The following is a 26,627-nucleotide window of genomic DNA, read 5'->3' as shown; positions in this document are numbered from 1 at the left end:
GGTGGAATGAGCCAATGAAGAGATTCTAGCATCTTTTCAACTGGTAGATGCTTAGGCTTAATAGAGAAGAAAAATAAGATTTCAATCTACTCTGACAAAGAATGGAAAAAAATGGTACATAATTTTTGCCTGCTGCCAGGATCTAAGAGCATCATTGGTCAAAATGCTTTCTGTCATTTCGTTTCTTTTTTTTGAGATAGAGTCTCACTCTGTCGCTCAGGCTGGGGTGCAGTGGTGCAATCATGGCTCACTGCAGTCTCAACCTCCTGGTCTTAAGGTGGTAATCCTCCTGCCTCAGCCTCCTGGGTAGCTGGGACTATAGGTGCACACCACCAGGCCAGGCTAAATTTTTTTTTTTTTTTTTTTTTTTAGAGATGGGGTATCACCATGTTGCCCAGGGTTGGTCTTGAGCTCCTGGCCTCAAGCAATCTTACCGCTTCGACCTCCCAAAGTGCTGGGATTACAGGTGTAAGCCACTGTGTCTGGCTGATTTCTCTCATTTCTAATGCTAGGGCGGACAGACAGCACTGACTATGACTGTGGAGTTCAGTCTTCATTATTCTAAATGACCCAGCAATCTATTGCCTAGATACCATATCTACTCTCTGTCACAGATCTATGAAGAAGCACTTCTACCAGAAAGTTACATTGAAATTTGTAGAAACTTGTTATTTTGACATTTCTTATCATAATTAATGTGGGGGCCCAAACTTCTGAGGGTAACAGTAATTCAGCCAAGCCACTGAGTAGATGATATACAAAAAGAGACAAATGAAAATGGACTGTGTGAAACATCAGATTCAAGCAGCAGAAAAACAAGGACAAGGAAGGAGTAAAGGTGTTACACACAAAGAGCCAAGCAGGGCGTACTCAGAAATCGGGTCCTCCTGCCACCAGGTTTGAATGTCACCTGTTCAGATGCACAGTTAAACTTCGCACAGCCTGTGAGAGGGGAAAAACAGGGAAGAACAGAGAGAGGAGAAGAGACAGAACACAACTACAAGATGTTAGAAACTTGAGGCTGGAGTGGTGAAATGCACTAAGATGGCACACAGAAGAACAAGCTTCTGGGGGAAGGTCAGATATGTAAGAGATGAAATTAAATTAGGTCTTAATTCTACCATCTGCAAAATGCGGAAGCTTTTCTTAGTTGGAATAATGCTAGCTAGTTTGCCCTCCTTACCAATCAAGTGCATTCTTCCTGTGAAGAGACTAATCTCTAATTTCTGTGAAACTGTGGCAAAGGCACATAAGCCAGTACCTATATTTTTTCATTCTTCTCACCCAGATGCCCAAGTCTTTTCAATTCTTGTTCTAATATGACTAAAAGCTCTTTCCTCTGCAGGAATTTTTTCAGCAATCATTAATAAACAGAGCTATATTTGGAAAGTAGATTATGGATAAAAAACTGAATTGTAAGGTTATTCATTTTAGTATGCCACTCCCATACTTAAAAGTAATAAAATTCTACAATGGCTAAGAAAATGTATTAGCTTTCAGAAACTGCTAAAACACCTTAGAATTTCATCCAGGAAATCTCAGCCTAATATTAAAGCGTAAGTTCCAAATCCCAAATGAGCGAGTCATATAGGCCACACAGATGTTAACTTTTCACCATAATTCCTTGAAAAAAAGTAATTTCACCTAATGGGAGCAATGAGCCCACCGATTCTCATTATCACTCCACTTCCCTTTTCACCCAGATTCTTCAGTGTACAACACGCAGGCTGTGTTCTGGTCAGCTAGTCTCCCAACCCGCCTTAACAGGCTTTTGTCCCAGGTATGGCACCATCTCCATTTTATTGTTTTTGGACGATGATAGTTGCTTTATTACCTTGGCCTGGAGCAGAAAGGCTTGGTACTGAAATGGCACCATCACTGGTGAAGGCTGAATAGAGGTTGTCACTGGAGGGAGATGGCTTAAGGGGCTGTAACAGCTGATTCTGCCCGGACTCTGGGATGTTGCCAGGAGGGTGGAGGGTCTGCTGGGGGTGCAAGACTGAAGCTGCACTCTGACCAGACAGGTTACCTGCCAAAAGATAAAGTGGCATGAGGAAACATGTCCAGCTTTCCCCATGCACTCATCAGGCCCTGTTCTTATACATTTGGTTTGTTCCACTGAGTGATGAATGATGGGTCAAACTGATGAGAAGAACAAAGTCCTCACTAACGGGAGAAGTGAGGAATGACACTAAGAATCAACAGATAGGCTGGGTGTTGTGGCTCACGCCCATAATCCCAGCACTTTGGGAGGCCAAGGTGGGCAGATCACCTGAGGTCAGGAGTTCGAGACCAGCCTGGCCAACATGGTAAAACCCTGTCTCTACTAAAAATACAAAAATTAGCCAGGTGTGGTGGAGGGTGCCTGTAATCCCAGCTACTCAGGAGGCTGAGGAAGGAGAATTGCTTGAACCCAGAGGCAGAGGCTGCAGTGAGCTGACATCATGCCATTGCACTCAAAAAAAAAAAAAAAAAAAAAAGAATCCATAGGTAATAGGGCCATATGTACTATTCCAGAAGCTTTTTAGCTTTAGAAAACCTACATGGGCCACATGTCTGAGCAGAGTAAGAAGACCAGAGTACGTAGTGGATACCCAGATTCCATTCTACAATTCCACGCTTGCTTTTTTTTTTTAACCCTATTAGAAAATGTGTTGAATCATTATACAAAAAGGTTTGCTAGGCAGTCTCTGCTTAGACTTTCCTATAAACATGCATCAGAGCAAATAAAAAAGAGGTGCCAAAAAATGACGGAGGTCACTACAGAGCAATGGATGTTTAAAATTATTTTTGGTAGGTTGCTTTCAATAGGTCAGTTGTCCTAAAATTGACTCTCTGTTCCCCGGTTCCCAGTTGAATTCAAGTCCACTCAAAAAGTATGTCAAAATTGGGATTAGAATTTGATTAGGATTATAGCTGGGCATAATGGCTCATGCCTGTAATCCAAACTTTGGGAGGCTGAGGCGGGCGGATCACCTGAGGCCAGAAGTTTGAGACCAGCCTGGCCAACATACTGCAACTAAAAATACAAAAATACAAAAATTAGCCAGGTGTTCTTATACATTTGGTTTGGGATTACACGCCTGTAATCCCAGCTGCTTGGGAGGCTGAGGCATGAGAATTGCTTGAACGTGGTAGTTGGAGGTTGCACCACTGCCGACTCTCTCAAAAAAAAAAAAAAAAAAAAAAAAGATCTGATTGGGATCAGATCAGAAATTAGCTGATTTCTCTTACAATCACATCTCTACTAATGGGCTGCATGAATTGGTCCTAATGTGCTAGATTTGGATATCTGTGAACCCTTCCAGAGAATGGAACTGCTAAGAAGTTTGCAACTGCTTTTTAACATATTTTAACCTTCTTTTACTTTTCAACTAATTGTGTTAACACTACCATAATTTCACCAAAGGATTAGAAACTCTCTATCTATCCCAATTAAAATATAGTCCAGGGCCGGGCACGGTGGCTCACCTGAGCCAGGAGTTCGAGACCAGCCTGGCCAACATGGTGAAACCCCATCTCTACTAAAAATACAAAAATTAGCCAGGCATGGTGACATGTGCCTGTAATCCCAGCTACTGGGGGGCTGAGGCAGGAGGATCACTTGAAACTGGGAGGCAGAGAATGCAGTGAGCCGAGATCGTGCCACTGCACTCCAGCCTGGGCAACAGAGCAGGATTCCATCTCAAAAAAAAAATTCAAAGTTAGCAGGGCATGGTAGTGTGTGCCTGTAATCCCAGCTACCCAGGAAGCTAAGGTAGGAGGACCACCTGAGCCTAGAAGTTTGAGGCTGTTGTGTTGTGTGCTGTGATCACACCACTGCACTCCAGTCTGGGCAACAGAGTGAGGCCCTGTCTCTTAAAATAAATATATATATATATATATCATTACAAAAGAGTATCACTTAACTATTTCTTTGATTTCAATGACTAGCAAGTTTTTTTTTTTTTTTTTTGAGACAGAGTCTCGCTCTGCCGCCCAGGCTGGAGTGCAGTGGTGCAATCTTGGCTCACTGCAAGCTCCGCCTCCCGGGTTCATGCCATTCTCCTGCCTCAGCCTCCCCAGTAGCTGGGACTATAGGCGCCCGCCATCACGCCAGGCTAATTTTTTGTATTTTTAGTAAAGACAGGGTTTCACTGTGTTAGCCAGGATGGTCTCGATCTCCTGACCTCGTGATCTGCCTGCCTCAGCCTCCCAAAGTTCTGGGATTACAGGCGTGAGCCACCGTGCCTGACCAACGACTAGCAAATTCTTTAACCCAATATAAATGAAATAAAAACCTTAATCAAGAAGTTACCACTTAGACATACACACAAATATGTATATGACGATTACATTCATCTAAGTTGCAATTATGACTAAGTCATCCATTAAAACAAAGAATCTACTAAACAGAGAATAATGTATTTTCTTTCAACTGCCCAAGAGTTTGGTTAAATGTGAGTTATATGAGTTAACAGGCAAAGCTGAATGTCTATCCTTAAGAATAACTATAAATAAAGATTACCAGTAGATAGCAATATGGATTACTATGGAATAAGCCATTGTATTCACTAAGTCTACCTCTATAGACTCAAAAAGAGGTACAATAAATGTAAGTACAGCAGTCAAGGAAGCAAAAATATCAGGAGAGCCAAATTCCTTTGAAATTTAACAAAAACAACAAATGTTCAGCAGGTCACATACAGTTGGAGACAGAAAGAAAAGACAGGGCAGCTGTGGCTGACCTAGTTCAGGGCTTTTTACCTGAAAGCTGGGGGCTTTTATTCCCCAAGGAACTGCTTCGACTAGATTTGCTTCCTTTGCTTTTAGTGGGTCGTCGTCTTCTCCCTGAAAGGGGAGCAGCTGGGGGAATAATAACAGCAGGGGGCACCTTGCCCAGTTTGGTATATAAAGATTCAATTTCATGCTTCTGGCGACTCTGCAGGTCCTGAATCTCTTTGAGATGTCTATGAAAGATAACCAAACATAATTCAAAATACCATAATCCTCTTCATTCAAACAAGAATTAACAGCATATTCCTAAACCTGCTTTCAAGTATGTAGTAGTTACTAATGAACCTTTTCCCCAAATGTACTACCATGAGATTCTAGTTTGTCAACTCACCTTGCTGGCCTGCGTTACCCAAGCCATGTTCCAACAAGCTCCTAGCCAACAACAAATGGTTGATAATGTTTTAGGAGAAAAACATTTCCTGACTTTTGAGGCCACGCGCACAATAGCTGAATTTGCTACTCTGACCCAACTTGCCAAATAAAACCTGCCAACATAATCATACATCCCAGTGCCAGATTCATTTAGTGGACTAATAAATAAAGAGCAGTTAATAGTGATAAAATATGCTATTAATAAAAAAAAATACAATACAGTAACAATAATACAGTAATAATATAGTAACAACGAAGAAGTTCTAGAACTAGAAATGCTATGGGTCTGTATGAGTGCAAGAGAAGCTGCCTGCGCCTGTGAGTCAGTGGTTGGGAATCGTGTGTGTGTGTGTGTGTGTGTGTGTGTGTGTGTGTGTGTGGTGTGTGTGTGTGTGTGTGTGTGTGTGGGGGGTGTGTGTGTGTGTGTGTGTGTGTGTGTGTGTGTGTGTGTGTGTGTGTGTGTGTGTGGGGTGGGGTGGGGAGATATGGGGTGGGGCTTCTGTGGCACTGTGTCTTTAAAAGAAATGAGACATTAGCATATTGTGGTGAAAAATATTATTAACCTTGGCCCTAGGATCTAGGTCTTAAAACCTTATCTGACATTCTTTCACAAGAGAAAATATACTTACTTATCTCGTAGTCGTCGCAGCTCTAACTTTAAGTCTTCATCTTCGATATCTGACTCATTGTCACTACTCATGTAAGAGGAGTTAAATGAATTACTAAGGCTTTGACTTAGATTCTGGATAGGAAGGCTCTTTGAGCTCAGTTGATGGGGGGAGTGTGGACTACCTGAACCATCATCCACATCCCTACTTAAAAAAGCGGCCTCCAGGTCAGAAGATGGCCCATTTAGATGTGAAGGCTCTGACAGTTCAGGCTTTTCTTTCTTTGGTATCACAGCAGGAAGAACAGCTTGTTCCAAATCCATAAAAGGAGGAGATGCCACTGGTCCTTCTTTCTTTGTGTCAGTGATCTTGTCCTCAGTTTTTGATACAGAGAAACGACCCACTTTCTTTGCTGTAGTTGTCACCTGAAAACGTCCAACCTTGGTAGGCTGCCCAGTGTCTGACTTTGCCTCTGAGGCAGTAGTTTTGTGAGCACTCTCTGGCACATCTGAAGAGATACCAGGGATGGTTATCCCATTCGGCTCTGGTTTCACCAAGGTACTCTCTGGACTACTACTTGATAGCACCGAGGACTCTGAAGTGCTGGATTCAAAATGAACAGACTTTGCATCTTCTGACTTATTTTTACCCTCTTTCTGGGCATCGTCTGCTGCAACTGAAACCTGATAAAAAAAGGACAAAGGTTAAAAACTTAAGTTCTCAATATCCAATTTCTATCACAGACAATTTAAAAAAGGAAAAAAAGAATCACTTTATTTCCCTGTCAAAGAGTAGGCTGATTATCTCTTTACACAGTGCCTCCATCTTTGACTATGAAGAAAAATTGAATACCATCATAGAGAACACATGGGTGCTGAGAGGCAGATTCCATGTGGCTGGCTATGCTTACGAAGTAAATAATTTACTTTCGTATTTGATGTCATACACAGAATTCAGATTTATGTCTTAGTCAACATATAAGTAACAAAAGGTCAGGGCCAGGCATAGTGGCTCACGCCTGTAATCCCAGTATTTTGGGAGGCTGAAGCAGGCGGATCACTTGAGGTCAGGAGTTTCAGATCAACCTGGCCAACGTGGTGAAACGCTGTCTCTACTAAAAATACAAAAATTAGCCAGGCATGGTAGCGTGTGCCTGTAATCCCAGCTACTTGGGAGGCTGAGGCAGGAGAATCACTTAAACCCGGGAGGCAGAGGCTGCAGTGGGCTGAGATCATGCCACTGCATTCCAGCCTGGGTGACACAGTGAGACTCTGTCTCAAAAAAAATAAAATAAAATAAAATAAAAGTAAATAAATAAATAAAATGAATTAGCAAGACATTGTAGAATTTTTAGGGTTGCCTGTGAATAAGAAAAACTACAAGGTAAATGTTAAATGCCTGCTATGCCTCAAGAATCAACAGAACTAGCTGGTAACTAAAAAAGAGGATCCAGATCCTTGTTCTGGTTTGTCCATGTATTTACAAATTCAAACTCAGCCCACCTATAAACGCTCAGGACCTGTTTACAAATGAGAAAAATATCACCTACTATCCCCAGCCAGAAAATGCTCACATGCTGGTAAAATAAAGTGATATGGTATCATGTGTTTTAATTTAAAGAATTAATCTTAGGACAATTATTTTAAATGTGGAAAACATTTTTATACACAAAGATGTTTGCTGTTACTTAACTTATTATGTTGGAAAAATTAGAAATGACAATAGAGACTGGTTAGGTAAACCAATTACTGGATGGGAAAAAAAGCTGTAACATTTGGAACAGGAGAAATGGTAGTCAATTTTAGATAAACACTTGTACAGAAAACAAGGAGTGGAAGGAAATACACCCCAAAAAGTAATCTTGGGAGGTGGGCGGATAGATAGTACGACTATCTATCTCTACTAAGTATTTCTATATTTTATTTAGTATATATTACTTTTATTAGGAAAATGCTAAAAAGAGCTATAAAGTACTACATGACAGAAATCACTAGACTGGCAATTGTGTCCCAAATAGGTAGGCAGTAATTTTATTATATAGACAACTCCTCCAAAGGAAGGAATCAAGGCAATGCAAAGTGACTGTCTTACCTGAAATCGTCCCATCTTAAAAACACCAGCTCCTGAACTAGTTGCTAGGACAGGGCCTTCTTTGACTTGAGAAACTGAAACAAATACATGGATGAGGAAAACATAAGTGTCTCTTTCCAGTTAACTTCTTTTCCCTTTGGCTAGAAATACAGCAAAATCAAACTACACATGAGGAAAGCTGTTAGAGGCAAAGAGAACTTCCTTATCTCCTCCCTCCATGAGGCTTTGTCGAACAGCGGAAAAGAGTTATTGTTTGCTCCACTACTAGATACCAACTACAACATTAATATATACTATAAAAACAAAGGTTAACAGGCATTAAAAACTCAATTACTCATTCTTTAATTCAGATATATAAGTAAGTGAAATGAAGGATGAGATTTTACTGAGGACGTTAAGGACCCATCTTTATTTTATTTTATTGAGATGGAGTTTCGCTCTGTTGGCCAGGCTGGAGTGCAGTGGTGCGATCTCAGCTCACTGCAACCTCCACCTACTGGGTTCAGGTGATCCTCCTGCCTCAGCCTCCTGAGTAGCTGGGATTACAGGCGTGTGCCACCACACCCGGCTAGTTTTTGTATTTTTAGTAGAGACGGAGTTTCACCATGTTGTCCAGGCTGGTCTTGAACTCCTGACCTCAGGTAATATGCCTGCCTCCCAAAGTGCTGGGATTACAGGTGTGAATCACCATGTCCATCCAGCCAAGACCCATTGTTAAATGAAAACCAGCTAATTTTATTTTCTCAATGTAACACAGGCAAATTCTAGAATAGCATAGTACAGTTCTCAGAATTATTATTATTATTATTTGAGACGGAGTCTCGCTCTGTTGCCCAGGTTGCAGTGCAGTGGTGCGATCTTGGCTCACTGCAAGCTACACCTCCCGGGTTCGCGCCATTCTCCTGCCTCAGCCCCTCGAGTAGCTGGGACCACAGGCGCCCGCCACCACACCTGACTAATTTTTTGTATTTTTAGTAGAGACGGGGTTTCACCGTGTTAGTCAGGATGGTCTCGATCTCCTGACCTCGTGATCTGCCCGCCTCAGCCTCCCAAAGTGCTGGGATTACAGGCGTGAGCCACTGCACCCGGCCCTCAGAATTATTTAGTTTTGGGCAATTTAAAAACCTTTCCGGGGAACAAAGCTTTGAGTTTCTTTCTAGAGATATGTTTATTTTATACAGCTAGTAGAACATTGAGCAATTTTTATGTTTTCATGTAATTCTATATCTTTGAGATCATTCCATATCAATGCCTCATTCTTTTTAATGATTGCATAGTGTCATACCCTATGTATATACCATATATATATTTCATATTTAATCAGGCTTCTACTGATGGGCATTTAAATTATTCAGAATTTCTTTTCTTTTTTCCCTGAGACAGGGTCTCACTCTGTCACCCAGGCTAGAGTACAGTGATGCCATCACAGCTCACCACAGTCTCGACCTCCCAGGCTCAGGTGATCCTTCCTCCTCAGCCTCCTGGGAAGCTAGAACAACAGGTGCATACCACCACATCCGGCTAATTTTTAAAATTTCTTGCAGAGATGGTGGTCTCACTATGTTGCCCAGGCTGGTCTCGAAATCCTGGGTTCAAGCAATCCGCCTGCTTTGGCCTCCCAAAGTGCTGGGATTAGAGGTGTGAGCCACCATGCCCAGCCCAGAATTTCTTGCTATTTTAAAAATAAATATTCTCTTATAGATCTGTACAATAAATATACCACAATGAAAGTGCTGAATTATTTCCATTTAAGACTGTAGTAGACATCACTATTATAAATTCATCCCCCAGAGGCTGTACCAAGTCACTGGTGGCTATTAGACCCCTGAATTTACCAATGAGAGGTGGGAATTGCTATCACTTGTAGCGTTACTTTGTATTTCTATCCTTATGGATGTTAAATATTTTCACGTCTAAGTTTCCTTTTCTGTTATCTTTTGATTGTTTTTTGGTTCACGTTGAATTTTAGGAACTATTTGTATTAGCAAAACGAGTTCTTTTTGTGATATGACTACACATACCCCTTCCCCTCCCACAAATATACATATTTCTCCAGTTTTTCATTTATATTTGCAATCAATGGCACTTTTCTTCCATGAAGAAAATTTTATATCTATTACTACTTGCTTCTGGACTAGACATTGAACTTAACACCTCTATTAAACTTATCTGAGAACTCCAAACTGATCCATGGACCAAATTCAGCCTACTGCCTGCTTTTGTAAATAAATTCTATTGAAACACAAACTCATTTATTTATGTATTGTCCATTGCTACTTTTGAGATCTGAGTAAGTTGCAAGAGACTATATGGTCTAGCAAGCCTAAAATTTGTACTATCTCGCCCTTTACAGAAAAAGTTTGTCAACCCTGCTCTAGACAGTTGAAAAAAATCCCCTTGGGAGGGGGGAGGAATAGCATTAGGAGATATACCTAATGCTAAATGACGAGTTAATGGGTGCAGCACACCAACATGGCACATGTATACATATGTAACAAACCTGCACGTTGTGCACCTGTACCCTAAAACTTAAAGTATAATAATAATAAAATTAAAAAAAAAAAAGATTTCCAAGCTACACACACAAAAAAAAGCTAGTTATAATGTGGGATCTGAAATAATTGTAATGAGATATTCATAATTGTGGCCCTTAAAATCCATTGACCTATAGATTTTTTTGTTCATGCATGATGTTTTTTTTGAGACAGGGTCTCACTCTGCCACCCAGTCTGGAGTGCAGTGGCAAAATCATAGCTCACTGTAGCCTGGAACTCCTGGGCTCAGGCAATCCTCTCGTCTCAGCCTCCCAATTAGCTAGGACTACAGGCATACACCACCACAACTGGCTAAATTTTTGTCTATAGTGAAAAAGGAAAATAATGTCTTAGTTTTACTGTAAAATAGTGTTGCCCTCATAGGTACCCCAAAAGGGTCCTCAGCCCACACTCCAAGAACTGATGCTTTAATACTATGCAATTCTGAAGTTGTTATTACTAATAAATTAAAAAACTAAAAAAAAGAAAAAAATCCCCTTATGATTTCATATAGTACTATCTTATGATATAGTATTTCATCTTTGGTCCACTTGGACTTTACTTATGTCTAGGCTAGTGATCCTCCTTTGCTTTTTTCCAGATGGCTTTCGAGTTGTTCTAAACCACTTATAAAAATATTCCATCTTTCAGGCAGGTGCAGTGGCTCACACCTGTAATCCCAGCATTTTGGGAGGCTGAGGCGGGCAGATCACCTGAGGTCAGGAGTTCGCAAGCAGCCTGACCAACATGGAGAAACCCTGTCTCTACTAAAAATACAAAATTAGCCAGGTGTGGTGGTGCATGCCTGTAATCCCAGATACTTGGGAGGCTGAGGCAGGAAAATCACTTGAACCTGGGAGGTGGAGGTTGCAGTGAGTCGAGATGATGCCACTGTACTCCAGCCTGGGCAACAAGAGCAAACTCCATCTCAAAAAAAAAGAAATATTCCATCTTCCAATGATTTGAAAAGCTACCTTTTTCATATTCTACATTCTCTTTTTATTGGTAGTAAACTTTTATTATTTTCATTGTACATATTTGATACTCTACATATTTTGATAATCTACATTCCCCTTTCATTTTTCCATTTCTAGACTGTTCTAATGATTTGCAAATCACTTTTAAAATGAGAGCCAACTGAGAATATAATTGCCTTGAAAATAAAAATGTTTAAATTGATTAACTGAAATCTTACATTTGTATTTCCATACAAATATATGTCCAGACTATTCAAGCTTCTATCCCTATATATTCAGTGTCACAAAAGCTAAGAGGTTATCAGTAAATTTACTTTTCTAAACACAGTATGCTTTAATTTCCAAATCTCTAATAGCAAGGATCTGGCATAGCTAATAATGAAGGGTCTTATCATCACCTCCTGTATACCCTTTCCTCTGCCAAAATAATAACAGAACAGATTTATTAAGTTGCTAATCTTTCAAGCTTTAGATATTACCACCAATGCTCCTCAGTTATCAAATACATGGAAATGTGTCTGTGAAGCAGTAAACCTCCTGAATCAACTACAGGTAGGACTGGAATTAGGAATATAAAAGGAAGAAGGATGTTTCTCACCATCCTTCTGAGGCTGTGCTCCTGCTTCTGTAATTGCTGTTGGAGCCACCACGGGTACAGGCTGTAAAACATACACAGACAGACACCACAGATCTTTAGCTTCAGTCACTCAAACTTTTGCCTCGTTGCCTTTCCTATGGTCTTTGTAAAAGGGCAGAAAGACAGCATAGTGATGAAACACTTATGTCTGAGAAAATTTTATCTTCTTTCCTTTTTCTTTTAAAGTCTAAAAGTCTGATGTAAAGAAAGGCACCTTTTAGGGCCGGGCATGGTGGCTCACACCTGTAATCCCAGCATTTTGGGAGGTCAAGGTGGGCAGATCATTTGAGGTCAGGAGTTCAAGACCAGCCTGGCCAACATGGCGAAACCCCGTCTCTAATAAAAATACAAAAATTAGCTGGGTGTGGTGGTGGGCACCTGTAATCCCAGCTACTCGGGAGGCTGAGGTAGAAGAATCACTTGAACCTGGGAGGCAGTGGTTGCAGTGAGCCAAGATCATGCCACTGCACTATAGCCTGGGTAACAGCACAAGACTCTGTCTCAAAAAAAAAAAAGAGGTATGTTTTAAAAGAATGAACTTCTACTCTTAATTCTTGATTGCTTTCTTAATTTTTCTCATAGGATGCTTAAGGGTATAACTTGGATATTCACAGAAAAACAGTTTCAATCAAAACATTGTTATTATTATTTTTGAGATGGAGTCTTGCTCTGTCGCACAGGCTGGACTGCAGTGGTGCAATCTCAGCTCACTGCAAGCTCTGCCTCCTGGGTTTTACGCCATTCTCCTGCCTCAGCCTCCGGAGTAGCTGGGACTACAGGCGTGCACCACCACACCTGGATAATTTTTTGTATTTTTAGTAGAGATGGGGTTTCACCGTGTTAGCCAGGATGGTCTCGATCTCCTGACCTTGTGATCCGCCCGCCTTGGCCTCCCAAAGTGCTGGGATTACAGGCGTGAGCCACTGCACCTGGCCCAAAACATTATTTTATCGGACAAAATTTAGCCTCCTCTAAAACAAAAATACGAAATCCACAGAATTGATCTGTGGCACAATCTAATCAGACGTACAACTAGAAAAGCACCTTTCAAATAAAATCTTTTTCATAGTGATACTCCTGAGTCAGCATTAATCTTTCATTAATCAGTCTCATTTCTTTTGGCTAGAATAAGCAGGAACTTTGAATACATGTTAAAGGTATTAATAATGGTTTAGGTTACAGTTTGTGTCCCAGGCATATAATATATTAGAGTTATGAGGAGATTTTATCAAGATTTTCAAAACTTACACCAACCGCAGAAGTCACTGTGATAATCTCTGGACTAAGTGTTCTTCTCAATTGAGCATCAAGATCCTCTAGAGGTTGCTGGGACTGAATGAAAACAATCACAGTAAAAACAGTTCCTTAGCACCTTCAGAGTCACGATATATAGCCAATTTAGATAGGACACACTGTTTTATGCTTTATATTGGCACAACATAACATTTGTCTTTACAGAACATATAAAACTATACTCAAATTTAGTATACTGCTTTGATTATTTTGCCAGTTTCTCAAGATTGTATGTCAGACTCTCAAGGCTTAGAGTAGTTCATGTTTTTGCAGTTTAAGAGAAGTCTTATTACATTCTATGTTTGCCGTTACTCAAAACAGTAGAAAGAGTTATTTGTGCGATCTTTAAAATATATTGTGAAAAATGTACAAAGATCTACTGGTAGATTCACTGTATCTCATGTTCCCTCTTTTGTTTCTCAGTTTTATACATCTTTCTGGGAAGGTGCCCCTATGAATAAAAGATGGCATTAACATATTCTGTCACTATCACAGGGTATTATTTTCTTCTTCTTTCTTACACGTATACTTCTTGTCTGGGTATTCCATCCTGTTAACCATTCCATCCACCCCAAGCACACAGCTTCCTTCTACCCTTCCACAGTCTAATCCTACATCTGTCTTGGCTTCTATCAATCTATTCTTGCACAGTCTTCGCTTATGCCTTTCCCTCTATCTAGGCACTAGCTATTTACCCTTACCCCTCCACATGTCTCACTTGCTATTTTTCATCACACTTTATACTCCCTTAGAAATCTGAATCCATGTTTTTAAATGAGAAAATAAGTTTAAAACTAATTTTCTAACTCCTGATTTACGGACTTTCACAATGCACTTTCCCCCAAATGTGGTGGCTGATGGAATGCTTTCTCTGTTGGGGTTTTTACTTCATTGTGGCAAGTTCCTTAAATAGTGTTCCCCTGTACGTTGGGACCAAAGAAATAGGGATAAATTCCAACTCAGCTTCTCAAGTAAGCAATTTACCATGTTTTTCTTATTTCTTATATATGATTCAAAAATAAATTCCTAATTTAGTTTAAAAGTTTACTGGCTTGTCTCATGTCAGAAGCTTTTTCCTGGTCACAACAGATTCACAATTAGTACTTTTCTTATGGAAACTCAACTAAATGTGTTGGTGGTGGGCTGGGGTGGGAAAGAGAAATAATAAATATTACAAGTAATTCTGTTCACCACTGCACTCAAGTAAGCAGAACTGACTGTGAGATGGGAATCTCAAGTTCATGAGGCTGGTCTCAGTTCCTCCAGGAGTAATCTCATCATGTTACCATCTCACTGGGCTCGGTGGCTTTTATTTTAAAAGATACAGCACACATAGTTTTCACGAAACATCACCCCATACCTACCTCTATAAGCAAGCTAATTACTTCATTAGGTGGCTAGTGAAAGAAATGATAAACATTCAAGAAAAAACTGGTTTCTCTGGACTCACAGAAAAAGTTTATCAGTTGCCATTGTGCTTCTCCTTTCTAAGGCACTCTCAAAGTTAATTTTGATTATATATGCAATTTCGCTATTCTACAGAAGTGTGAATGATAAAGGGAGCTATATGGGTCTGGTAAAATGTTTGCTTTGCTGTTTTCTTCCTTCATAAGATATAAAAAAAATTAGTATTGAGTGTTTTCGGATAACCGGAAGCAACATTACAAACAAAAGAGCTACGAAGCTTCTTACTTAAGTAGGACCTGGGTCATTGGTTATAACGTTTTAAAAGAAAAGTGTTACTAAGTCAAAGCCAAATAGGCAAAAGCCAAGACCATGCAGTGGAGAACTTCAGCAAGCTTTGTCAGAGAAAGTAGGGCACAGGAAGAAATTTGTCAAGTCTTGAGGCACCTGGGTTAGAGAAGGTCCTGGAAAAGGTGGCAGCTGCTCGCTGGGTAGAGTACCTGCTGGAAGTTCAGTACCCACTGGCAGCACCTACAGACAACAAAGGGAAATTCAAGTCCGTGAGACGCTAAATATAAAGACTGCATACTGAAGAGCAAATCAACTAATTTGAATGCACAAACATAAGAATAAAATATATACAGTTAAGACATGTTTATCACTGAGGTTACTCTCTGGTATCTGTCTTAAAAAAAGGGTGTGACAACCAATGATGTTATTATAGGGGTTACTACAATATACCTATAAAATGAATAGTAAAATACAGTAAAAAGTTGTCCCCTAGGGAGAACAGAACAAAGGCTATATGTACATAAGTGGCAGTGTCCAGATATTCTCGAGCTACTTATTTGGTACAGTATGTATCAGACTTTCGCCATGTAAAACAAGATTTTCTGAGAAAAGAAAACAGGAGCTGGTTAAGCAATAACCAATGGACAGGTCTGATTACAAAAGGCATCAGAAATCTAATACTATTATCAAGAATTTCTATTTTATCTGAGTGAAGATTCTGTATTATCCTATTGTAAAAAGAACCTCACATCAATGGCAATGCAGAAAGAGGCTGAAGCATACAATACAGTAGACATAACACAGCCTTGTTATTTGGAGAAGGTGGCAGAACAAGAGGAAATCCACCACAGCATAATTAGATAATAAATTCTAGTTACTTCAGTCCTAGGATTAGATTATTTCTTCCTCCTCTGTATCAATTTCCTTACTAACTTCCAATTTTTTATAACCCCCAAACTGTACAACTGTAGAATCTACAACAAAGCCAAAAATTTGCTTTATTCTCACTGAAACAAAGATTATGAACTGCTGTTGTTTACGTACATTTTGCTGACAGATGCATTTAGCTCCCTTTTGGGATACAGACTTCTTCAGTTTGTACTAATTCAGAAGAAATACCCGTATTTTACCTGATAATTATACAATCTTAGAAAACGGTGCAGCATAATTAACCTCAAAATCCTGCCACACTTGAAAAAAAAAATCTCATATTCATTGTAGATATACCCTCAAACTGCTGTCAATTTAATAAATACTATAAGCCAGGTACCTTTATAACTATGTTTCTAACTTGCAAGGCTGAATTGAAAAATGTACTTATTAGGGAGGAAAAAAACTGATCATATTTATCTAATTATTTTCTAACAATAATTTTACCGGAGCCTTGGTTAGAGGTGGCTTTGAGGGAGCAGTTCCAGGTTTCAGTCCTGATGTAGTAGTGCTGACTGGGGTAGAAACTTGCCCAGGTGTAACCACTGGTGTAACTGGCAAAGCAACTGTTCCTAGTGGTAAATTGGTTGGTGGTAAGCAAGTACTTGTGGCAGAAGTCAGGAGTTTGCTTGGTGCAACAGCAGTAGTTGGGATGCCTGGTGTGACAGTGCTCTCTATGACTAGTGAGGTCTCCAGTGAGACAGAGGCATGCTGAGCTCCAGATGAGCTGTGTTCACTGAAGAGAGACCGCAGCTTTTCTTCTAGAGTCTTTATGTCATCAATTCCAGGAGCTTTGGGTTGTGTATCAGAATCTATTTCAGGACAATGAGTATGTGGCTGGTTGGGAAGCAAAGCTGGTTGAGGCTGACTATGAATTAGTGTCTGCTGTACAGCAGGCACATTGGCAACAGGTTGTACCAAGGGTGGGATACTAGGTACTTGGGGTAATAAAGGTGTAGAAGTAGGTCCTGCTGCTTGGGGAAGAATAGGAGTAGAAGCTATCACTGATGGAATGACCAAAGGATGCAGCCCACCAGGCTGAGAAACAGAACTAGACACTCCTGCTCCAGGAGAGGAAGAGGAAGATGGTGCAGAGAGGCAGAAAGCCAATCCAGTTGTACTGCTATGAGATGTCTTATCTAGTGAGTGTGCGCTAACTACCACGGTTTCAGCTAAAGTAGGAGTAGAAGTACTGCTGCTAAGCTGAATGGACAGCTGTGAAGCTGTGCTTGGGAATGAAGTGGTGGTAGAAACTGATGTTAATGTGGCTCCCACAGTAGTGCTGCCTGCTGCCTGCTGAGATACTACAGCTGGAGGCTTAGGACCTGGGGTAGCAGTACTGCCCCCTGCAGAGGCTGAAGTTGCTGAAACTGTTACTGAAGGATACAGTGCTGTACTAGAAACAATGTTCTCAGATGTGGATGTGGGGACTTGAAGTGACGGGGATGTAGCAGATATTGAGACAACTGCAGGTATTGTGATACTTGAAACTACACTGGAAAGTACTGGTGATTCAGACACAGGTGGTATGGGGAGACCACCTGAAGTTGCCACACCCGTGCTGGTGGCAACTCCAGCAATCCCCTCTTCAGTGGGCACTGTAACCTCAGACTGAATTACTGATGTGGAAATGTCATTAGGAGGGCTGCTTGTTGCAGTGACTGGTACTGTGGCTGCTGCTGTGGTTGGGACTCCAGCAATGCTACTTAAGAAAGGAGGTACTACTGGAAATGTTGGTCCTGTATGACTAAAGTTTGGAGGTGCTGTATTGGGTCCTTCTGTCATTTGGGTACGTCTAAGTTCAGAAAAGGCCTGTTGTAGACTAAGGGATGATGCAGAGTGAGACAAGTTCATTCCAGGGCTCTGAGATGTAGAGGCAGCAACTGCAAAGGAATACAAAAAAGTTAGAATCAGCCCACTTTAAAAGGATGGATTCAAAAGATTGTCCGCTAGCCTAAGTCAGCTCCTATAAATATCTGTTTTTGATAAAAAATATGGAGTAATCTTAAAACATAGACAACAGTACTAAGTGCAGAAATAAACACATACTACAATATCTATTATACAGGCTATATCTTGGTATGGCCGTGCTTCTTGGCTTTTTCTGTAATTCTCTGTATTCTTCATCTATTTCCCTCTCCCATACGTTTATCTGTTGGTTATAACTCCAGTTTTCTATTCTTTTTTATTATCTGTGTCATCATAAATTACTGCTTTATGATTAAGCTTTCAACATAGCAGAGGCACTGTAGAATTTACATAACAATGTGGCAGAATCAAGCCCTTACCTGTATCTGTTATTTCACTGGGGAAAACTTTTGATTCTCGTAATCGGCTTTCTGGCACAGGACTCACTATGAACCGTCTTCCAGCAGAATGAACGACTTGAGTTAAAGAACTGGTGGGAATGCCTGGTCAAAAACAAACAAACAAACAAACGCAACTTAATAGCATTATTATTATAAATATTGTTAGACTTCATTATTAGCACACACAACTGCTTTTTTTGAGGCACAGTCTCACTCTGTCACCCAGGCTGGAGTGCAGTGGCGCAATCTCAGCTCACTGCAACCTCCGCCTCCTGGGTTCAAGCGATTCTCATGCCTCAGCCTCCTGAGTAGCTGGGACTACAGAAGCCTGCCACCATGCTCAGCTAATGGCTTCTTAAGTCAAAGGTAAAAACAAGGAAATAAAATAAATTCACCTATTTGCTGTGGCATGGAAGACGCAGGAATTGGTTGTTTGAACTCTCCTTCCAATTTCTACAACAAACAAAAGTGATTAAATACATTCTCAAATGCAATCTCAATGACTAGGCAAAGCAAACTGCCACATGCGAAGAGAACATAAAAGTTTGTTGTCGGTCATGGGTGTCAGGTGATATCACTGGACATTTTGCATAGCAAATTTAGAACTATGAAAATATTTCAAATCAACAAAGTTTCACTATGGGAGTGGTGAACCTACCTGAGAACCTGAAAAGCCATAGTCATCCTTTCCTTGTAGACTCTCCAATCCCTGGTCACCCTCTGGTTCCACACTGACATTCTCACTGAGCATTTCATCAGCTTTTTCAATAATTTCTCGCACTTGATCCACAAATGACTCTCTCTCTATTGCTAGAATAAAGTCATTGTTCACCTGTAAAAGAAATGTGATGTCAGTCTAATTAGTGTCATTTCTCAAACTTTATGTCACTTTTATGACTTCTGTCCTATCTGCATACTTACCTATATTTTTATTTATTTTGTACTCAAGTTAGCTCTTCTCTTTTTAAGAACTTCAATATCTAGTTAGACATAGCCTAGACAAAAACATCACTAAATCACAGGTTGGGTGTGCTAGTTTTATTCACATTGAAGTAAATGCATAACTTTAAAAAAACATGGGTTACAAAATATGGCATATTTGCCTAGAGCAATGGCTATTAAAATCAAGTACTAAGGAAAAACCTAGAACTCCAAATGCAGACGTACCATAATTGTTGCTATCTCCTCGGGGTTGTCACCATCTAGGTCAAATTTGAATGTAACCATTTTCCTATTATGAGTCTCTAATTGACATTCTACTACTCGGTCTCCTTTATTTGAAACCTAAAAAGAAAAAAGGTACATCATCTCCAAAGACCACATTCAGCTTTATTACTGAATTTCAGAAAAGCAATGCAGATTAGCACTTGACTTTATGTCTAAGGAAGCATAGTGTTATCACTGTTCCTTGGAGCACTAGTACTTTGTCTCTTAAACTGGTAGCAAGAAAAATCTTTGAGAAGACGTTAGCCTTTGAGCTACTTACTAAAACTATTCTTTTTCTAAAAGGTAAGTAGTGCTTTATCATAGAAATATGGAATGTAAGAATATCATTTGGCTAATTATAAGATCCTATACATTCATCAATTCATCTAAGCCTTAAGAAATATTTAAATGACATTAACTGCTGGCCCTATCATAGCTTTATGAACTACCTTTTCATTTTTTTAAAAATGTGATATTTAAGTCAAAGAGACTGTGGGCATTAAACGAGAAGAGTATTATATAAATTATCTGGCTGGGTGCCTGTAATCCCAGTGCTTTGGGAGGCCGAGGCAGGTGAGTCACTTGAGGTCAGGAGTTTGAAACCAGCCTGACCAATATGGTGAAACCTTATCTCTACTAAAAATACAAAAACTAGCCATGCGTGGTGGCGTGTGTCTGTAGTCCCAGCTACTTGGGAGGCTGAGGCAGGAGAATTGCTTGAACCCAGGAGGCACTGCAATCACAGTGAGCCAAGATCATGCCACTGCACACCAGCCTGGGCGACAGAGCAAGACTCCATCTAAAAAAAAAAGAAATTGTCTATCACACACAGATAGTTATCTTTATTTTATGAAGTGAGTGGTTTGGATTTGATGACCTCTAAAATCTTTTTCAGTGTCAAATTCCTTTAACAACATGAAACTCACAAATCAGGAATACTTACATTCAAAATTCTTAATTTTGGGCGTGAAGTTTTTTCATGTCGAGAGCGACTCCTTACAGATTTTCGGTAATGCCGTTTTGTAGTTCTTCCTTCATGCCTTCCACTGGAAGATGGGACATTCTCATTGCCATCACTCATACCTGAAGCAACATCTGAATGTGCACTTTGAAATTTAAAAAGAAAAAAAAAGTGCAGTTGATAATATGAGATTTAAAGGTCTGATAGTTTGGCGTTTCCTACCATCTTATTTACCAGTCAAGGAAGGAGAATTCTAGTTTTACGTACCTGTCTATAGAGGAAGCCAAAGTGGTCGGCTGGGTAGGTTGTGGCTGTGCTACTGGAACTGGCTCTGTAGGAGCAACCTGAGAGACTCCCTGAGTACTCTGCGAATCGAAAAGATAATTCAAATCTCGGTAGTAATATATTTATCATTCACTATCCCCAATAATCTACTTATTTTTTTCCTTATCCCTCCCCACTAAGTCCTAGAAGCATTAAATTTACTAGTAAATTCTCAATATTCAGCATCTAGAGATAATGGTTTTAAAATTCCAAAGGAAGTTTCTAAAGCTAGTCTCTGGTATAGACTGCATGGTATGAGGTCAGCCAACATATCTGCTACGCAGTGTGAACCTACAACTTGCCATGCAGCCAGCATCTTACCAAGAGTGTGCAATAGCGCAGACAGAGCATAGTACAAAGATGAATTCAGATCTTCTCCTAGCAGGGCAAAAATGATTGCTGAGAGCACAGGAGGGTAAGATACTCTTATGACTGCCAATGGAAAAAGTTTGTGAAAGGACAAGAATAATGGCTAAAGTACTAGCTAGAGAAGTGAAGTGCTAATAGGGTTAATCTTCTCCAAGGCACACTCACTTCCCAACAGAACAGCCAGTGGAAACAAGGACCCCACATTGGCATTTCATTCTGCTGTAAGAAAAAGTCATGCAGAAGTTAGTTTGACATGGTCTCCAAATAAGTTCTAAACCAGGGGAGCCTATGTTTCTTTCTCCTTTACCATTTTTGTCCAATTATATATATATATGTTTTATATATAAACATGCAGTAATTCTATTTACCTCCAAAACTGCTTGCTGGGAGGATGTAGTGGGGGCTTGTGCTAAACTCACTCCTGGCTGGGACACTTGAACCTGTCCTCCTACAGCACCCATAGGAACTAAAAGATTTGATTCCACATAAGGCTGCGCCACCGTGGGAAAGTGCCCAGGTGCAGCCAGTGCTTCTGTCGGCATGGGAGGGGACAGGACTGTAGGGTGGGTGCAAACAGAAGCCACGTGGGAAGAGGGAGCAATATTTGAATCTCCTGGGTACTGTGGTGGCAGTCGAGGTGGGAAGCCCTGTGACAGAAATGAGGAAGGTGAGTTAGAGCAGGTTGGGGGTCATTAAATTAGCAAAACAGCAAGACATGCAAAAAAAAAAAAAAAAAAAAAAAAAAGCACACAGCAAAGAAGAACAGTAGCCAATCTCTTTCTAATAATCTAAAGGGCATATAAAGACCACATCATTGAAGTAGTAGACTGGTTCCAACAGAAGAGACAGAACTCTACAATAATACTTTATTGTTAGTTATCTTCACCTAGAGATGATTTAAATAGGAGGAACACAATTTCTTCCCAGCCAATCTTAAATGGAAAAATGCAAAAATTCTTCCACATAACAGTCATATCATGAAATGCTAATTTTCCTAATCTAAACCATGAAGCTTTTTGTTGATACCATGTTGGCTATTCTGTTTATTCTACCCATATATGTAAAAGTTGCCAGGTGTACTATTAACCACATCTAGCGTTCAATCAGCTTACACTGAATACTGAGAACCATTTTTCTCTGAAGAAGTGTCTTGAGAAAAATGGATCAGGAATCACTGAACATCATTACCCAATCCTTTCTCAGAATTTTACTATTTTGCTTCTCTAGTTGACATGTTATTGCTAGTTATTCTGACACTCGACTATAAGATTTCCATGTTCTTGATGATCTACTAGTATCAAACTCTGTGGTGCCCTCTTCTGCTAGCTAACACAATACCTGGTACAGAACATCTCCAGAGGAAAGTGGAACCTCAGCAGCTTGTCCAAGGTTAGCTGGTATTCCCATGGACTGAACTGCTGGTTGTAGGAGCTGTGGGTGAACCTGACTTGGCAGCTGAGTCACAGGCTGCAGAAGGGTTGGAAGCTGACTAGGAACCACAGTTGATACCCCCGGGATCGCAGCTGTTGTAGCAGATGAAGCCAACGTGAGCAGAGGCTGAGTAATGCCAGCTGCCATTGTGATGGGAAGGGATGAGAAACCTGTCTGAGCCGTAGACACATGAGGAGTTGATATGGGAATTTGAGAGACAGGGTACTGAGGGAGCAAGGAAGTAGGGAGCGGCTGTCCCACTGGAAGGAAATGAGCACCAGAGTGGACTGGAACAACCGAGGGTTGTGTCGCAACTGGGATCTGAGGTTCGCCTTGGATAGTTGGTACTGGCTGGGAAACTGGAAGCTGGGAAGGTAAAGAAAAACAAAACAGACAGGCTTTATAAAAAAAAAAAAAACAAACAAACAAACAAAAAAAAGCAAGGCTGCCAAAAGCAAGATTTATGTATTAGCCAAAAAGAAGGAAAAAACAAAACAAAAAAAACACCAAACCAACAAAACCCTGCATACATTAGTGTTAAGTTAATATGCCACATAAGAATATGGAAAGGAGAGCAGGAGAGAAAGAGGCTAAATAGACTATTACTGTTCTACACCTTTTGTCATAGAAATATTTGCTAATGCTTCAGCATTTGGCAATAGAAGAGGACCCTTCCATAGACAAGAGGTTGGCTTTTTTTTTTTAACAGCTTTATTGCAATATATTTTATATACCATAATGCTATCACTAAAGTTATGACTGCTATTACAGTAGTTACTGAAATTCAAATGAATTCCTTCCCAGTGGAATTAAGATTTCATTCATATTATTTCTAAAATTCTTAAGTCTAACATGGCTCAATAAAAATTGGTATAATTCACATATTTCACTCATTCTAGGATGCAATCATCCCTCTCCACTACCTGATCATTTTAACATGTGAGAAATTGGGATCTACCTTATAACTGATAATGTGGTACATAAAGTATGGTACATTTTAAAGTTGATAGCATCTCAGATGTGATGAAATATTAGGGTAACAATACACTGTGCACATACATGCACAACAGTACTCAAAAATAAAGTTGAAAAAAGGTCATTCAGAAAAGCATACCTTCTACAGGGTACTTTTCAAGTGATTAGGAGGACTACTTAAGAAAAAAAAACATTCCACATAGTAAACAGTGCAGAAATCTACATGAAAATAAAGCATAGTTTCAAACCTAGAATATCAGACATAGCTGACACAATTCTAGGGAATGTCATAGGTTCAGTTACCAGAGCACCTTTACTTAACCTGTTATTTCTAATACCTGTTAAATCAATTTTGGACTGGTAAGACTAAAAGTGAAACTTTGGATTGTCACTGCTGTCAGTAACGTACCCATTTACATTAAATAACGCATATGCACCAATGAGGTGATCTTCACTTCATTTCTGCAATGAGATTAACCTACTTCAAGGGTTGGTTACCCTTAGAAGAAAGGGTAGAAGTCTATCCACATGAAAGGACAAGTTACATGGAAATCTCTTTTAGCACCCTTTCAGAAATTAAGAGTTTACCTGTTTAAAAAAAAAAAAAAAAAAGTTTACCTGTTTTCCAGCTGATACTTGAGGCAAGACTTGTGGAGCTTGAGGTTGACTCACTGGCTGTGCAGTAGTGGCCTCACTGGAGGTTGATGTCTGTGAAAGTGAATACTGCACTGTCTGTTGAGGAGGGGCTGTCTGCTGTATTCCCTGCTGCTAAGAATAAAATACAATGATTCAGTTTTATTTCAAATCAATAACAGCATGTTTCTAAGGAAGCATGTTTACCTAAAGCCTTCGGTGTCTGTAAATAATGATGATTTTAGTAATCAAGACATGCACAAACCCAAATTCATCAATTTCCATTATATATTTGTTTTCCCTCTGATGTTCTTTGTGATGGTGCCACCAGGAACAATTAACCACTCTTTTAATACTAGAGTTACCATTGGCTCTTCACCCAATTATCTCCCTCACCCCAACAACAGGTCTTTACAAATACTTTATCAACTGTATAGTTAATATGCTTGAAGAATAGCTTTGATTATAGCTCCAAAATAGTGAGGAAAGCACTGGATTTAGAATAACAGACATTTTCAAATTTTAGCTTTAATATTTACTAGCTGTTAATGCCTTAGATTGCTTATTTTATTGCAAAAATGGAAGTTTCTCTTTTCGAAACAAGGACATTATTTTTTAACTCAAAGTGGGGCAAAAGGAATGACATCTGGGAATCTACTACGTACTAGGCACTCAAGTATAATTTAATGCATGGCACGTAATTATACACCTAATTTAATGCATGGAACATAACTGTACTCGAATACTAAATTCTGTAATAAATCAAGCAAACAAAACAGGACTATGACCCCTAGAGTACTGCCCCTTCTGCCTAACAAATAAAAACTTGAGGCTGGGCGCGGTGGCTCACGCCTGTAATCCCAGCACTTTGGGAGGCTGAGGTGGGCAGATCACCTGAGGTCCGGAGTTCAAGACCAGCCTGACCAACATGGAGAAACCCCATCTCTACTAAAATTGCACAAAATTAGCCGGGCATGGTGGCGCGTGTCTATAATCCCAGCTACTCAGGAGGCTGAGGCAGGAGAATTGCTTGAACCTGGGAGGCGGAGGTTGCAGTGAGCCGAGATTGCACCATTGCACTCCAGCCTGGGCAACAAGATGGAAACTCTGTCTCCAAAAAAAAAAAAAATTGAAGTTTATGGTTGACTTTCAGGATCCTCTAATACCTAATTTATATTTTTCTTTAATACAACATCTGCTTGTAATAAAAATTTTAACTAGTATATCATATTATAAAGTTAATGAAAATACCCCTAATCCTATTCTCCAGAGGTAACCACTATTAGTTGTTTGGTGCATAATCCTCATGGATTTGTTTCTATGCGTAAGTGGCCATTTTCACATAGTTTTCTTTTTTTTGTTAAAATAAAACAAAACAAAAACATGCCTTTCCTATACATAGTGTTCTATAGCATACTACTTTAATTTCTAAATGGCATCAGTCTCCTAATGATAAACACTTTGGTTGTTTCATTTTTGCTACTTAAAATAATGCTGCAACCAACAGCCTTTTACGTATGTGCTGGTATATCCATACAACTAATAGGTTACTGCTGGTATAAAGATAAGCTATTTATTTGTACATTTATTATGTATCTTGCCACCTTGGTAAGTGTCTTAGATTTTGTTAGGTGATAATCTACAAATAGTATTTTTGCTCTTCTTATATTTATATCAATTAAAATCACCAAAAGAATGCTAAAATATAATGGCAACAGCAGTCATGTTTGGTTTATTCCTATTTAATTATTTCTGATAATGTATTCTTTTTTTTTTGACACAGAGTCTCGGTCCGTTGCCCAGGCTGGAGTGCAGTGGCGCAATCTTGGCTCACTGCAAGCTCTGCCTCCCAGGTTCACACCATTCTCCTGCCTCAGCCTCCTGAGTAGCTGGGACTACAGGCGCCTGCCACCACGCCCGGCTACTTTTTTGTGTTTTTAGTAGAGACGGGGTTTCACCATGTTAGCCAGGATGGTTTTGATCTCCTGACCTCGTGATCTGCATGCCTTGGCCTCCCAAAGTGCTGGGATTACAGGCGTGAGCCACCGCACCCGGCCTCTGATGATGTATTCTTATTTTAACTTTTAAAAAAGCAGAAATGGCTGCTGAATTACATGAAATTTATTTTCCGCAAACTAAGATATATCACATGTAGCCAATTCTAAAGGTGCTCTGAATATAAGACAAATTTGTTAATTTCCCACCTGAGAAAAAGGAACTAAAGAACCAGAAAACCTTTTTTATTTGCCAACTTGAACATATTTAAACTTTAAGGAATGTGAATATCTATAATTATCTAACTCATTAATTTACACACCTAAATAAGATTGCATATTAAATATATTAATTCAGAAATACTGCTCCCTCTCCCCCAAACTCTTCATAGGTAAAGACACCAGCATCTTTACCTTCACTGAAGCTAAATTATGAACGCTCCTGCAGTTTTCTGGCATAACATAACACATTCCCTCTCAGTTGTGTCTTCAGGTAAAATGTGCAGCGAAAC

General features: G+C 39.8%; 1 protein-coding gene across 36 annotated transcripts in view; it reads right to left on the bottom strand.

The window, feature by feature from the left end:
• Nucleotides 1-26,627, bottom strand: part of WNK1 (WNK lysine deficient protein kinase 1) — a 158,869-nt gene that overhangs the window by 8,906 nt on the left and 123,336 nt on the right. For 4 of the 36 annotated variants that reach the window (XM_054442626.2, XM_063672269.1, XM_063672271.1 and 1 more), the window contains 18 exons: nt 24,107-24,256; nt 22,421-22,879; nt 21,451-21,729; nt 20,657-20,754; nt 20,372-20,534; nt 19,390-19,506; nt 18,881-19,054; nt 18,618-18,675; nt 18,202-18,324; nt 16,361-17,796; nt 15,140-15,223; nt 13,244-13,327; nt 11,957-12,017; nt 7,848-7,921; nt 5,778-6,439; nt 4,747-4,949; nt 1,835-2,029; nt 850-942 (listed from right to left, as the gene is read on the bottom strand). In XM_054442626.2, coding sequence (XP_054298601.1) covers nt 850-942; nt 1,835-2,029; nt 4,747-4,949; nt 5,778-6,439; nt 7,848-7,921; nt 11,957-12,017; nt 13,244-13,327; nt 15,140-15,223; nt 16,361-17,796; nt 18,202-18,324; nt 18,618-18,675; nt 18,881-19,054; nt 19,390-19,506; nt 20,372-20,534; nt 20,657-20,754; nt 21,451-21,729; nt 22,421-22,879; nt 24,107-24,256 — 4,513 coding nt within the window. The remainder of the gene's footprint in view (nt 1-849; nt 943-1,834; nt 2,030-4,746; nt 4,950-5,777; nt 6,440-7,847; nt 7,922-11,956; nt 12,018-13,243; nt 13,328-15,139; nt 15,224-16,360; nt 17,797-18,201; nt 18,325-18,617; nt 18,676-18,880; nt 19,055-19,389; nt 19,507-20,371; nt 20,535-20,656; nt 20,755-21,450; nt 21,730-22,420; nt 22,880-24,106; nt 24,257-26,627) is intronic. The other 32 variants (XM_054442631.2, XM_054442632.2, XM_054442642.2 and 29 more) reach the window with 14 other exon arrangements.

This window comes from Pongo pygmaeus, chromosome 10 (genome assembly GCF_028885625.2).
Source record: "Pongo pygmaeus isolate AG05252 chromosome 10, NHGRI_mPonPyg2-v2.0_pri, whole genome shotgun sequence".
Lineage (NCBI taxonomy): Eukaryota > Metazoa > Chordata > Mammalia > Primates > Hominidae > Pongo > Pongo pygmaeus.
The sequence above is the reverse complement of the archived record's forward strand: the minus strand, read 5'-3'. Positions and strand labels throughout refer to the sequence as shown.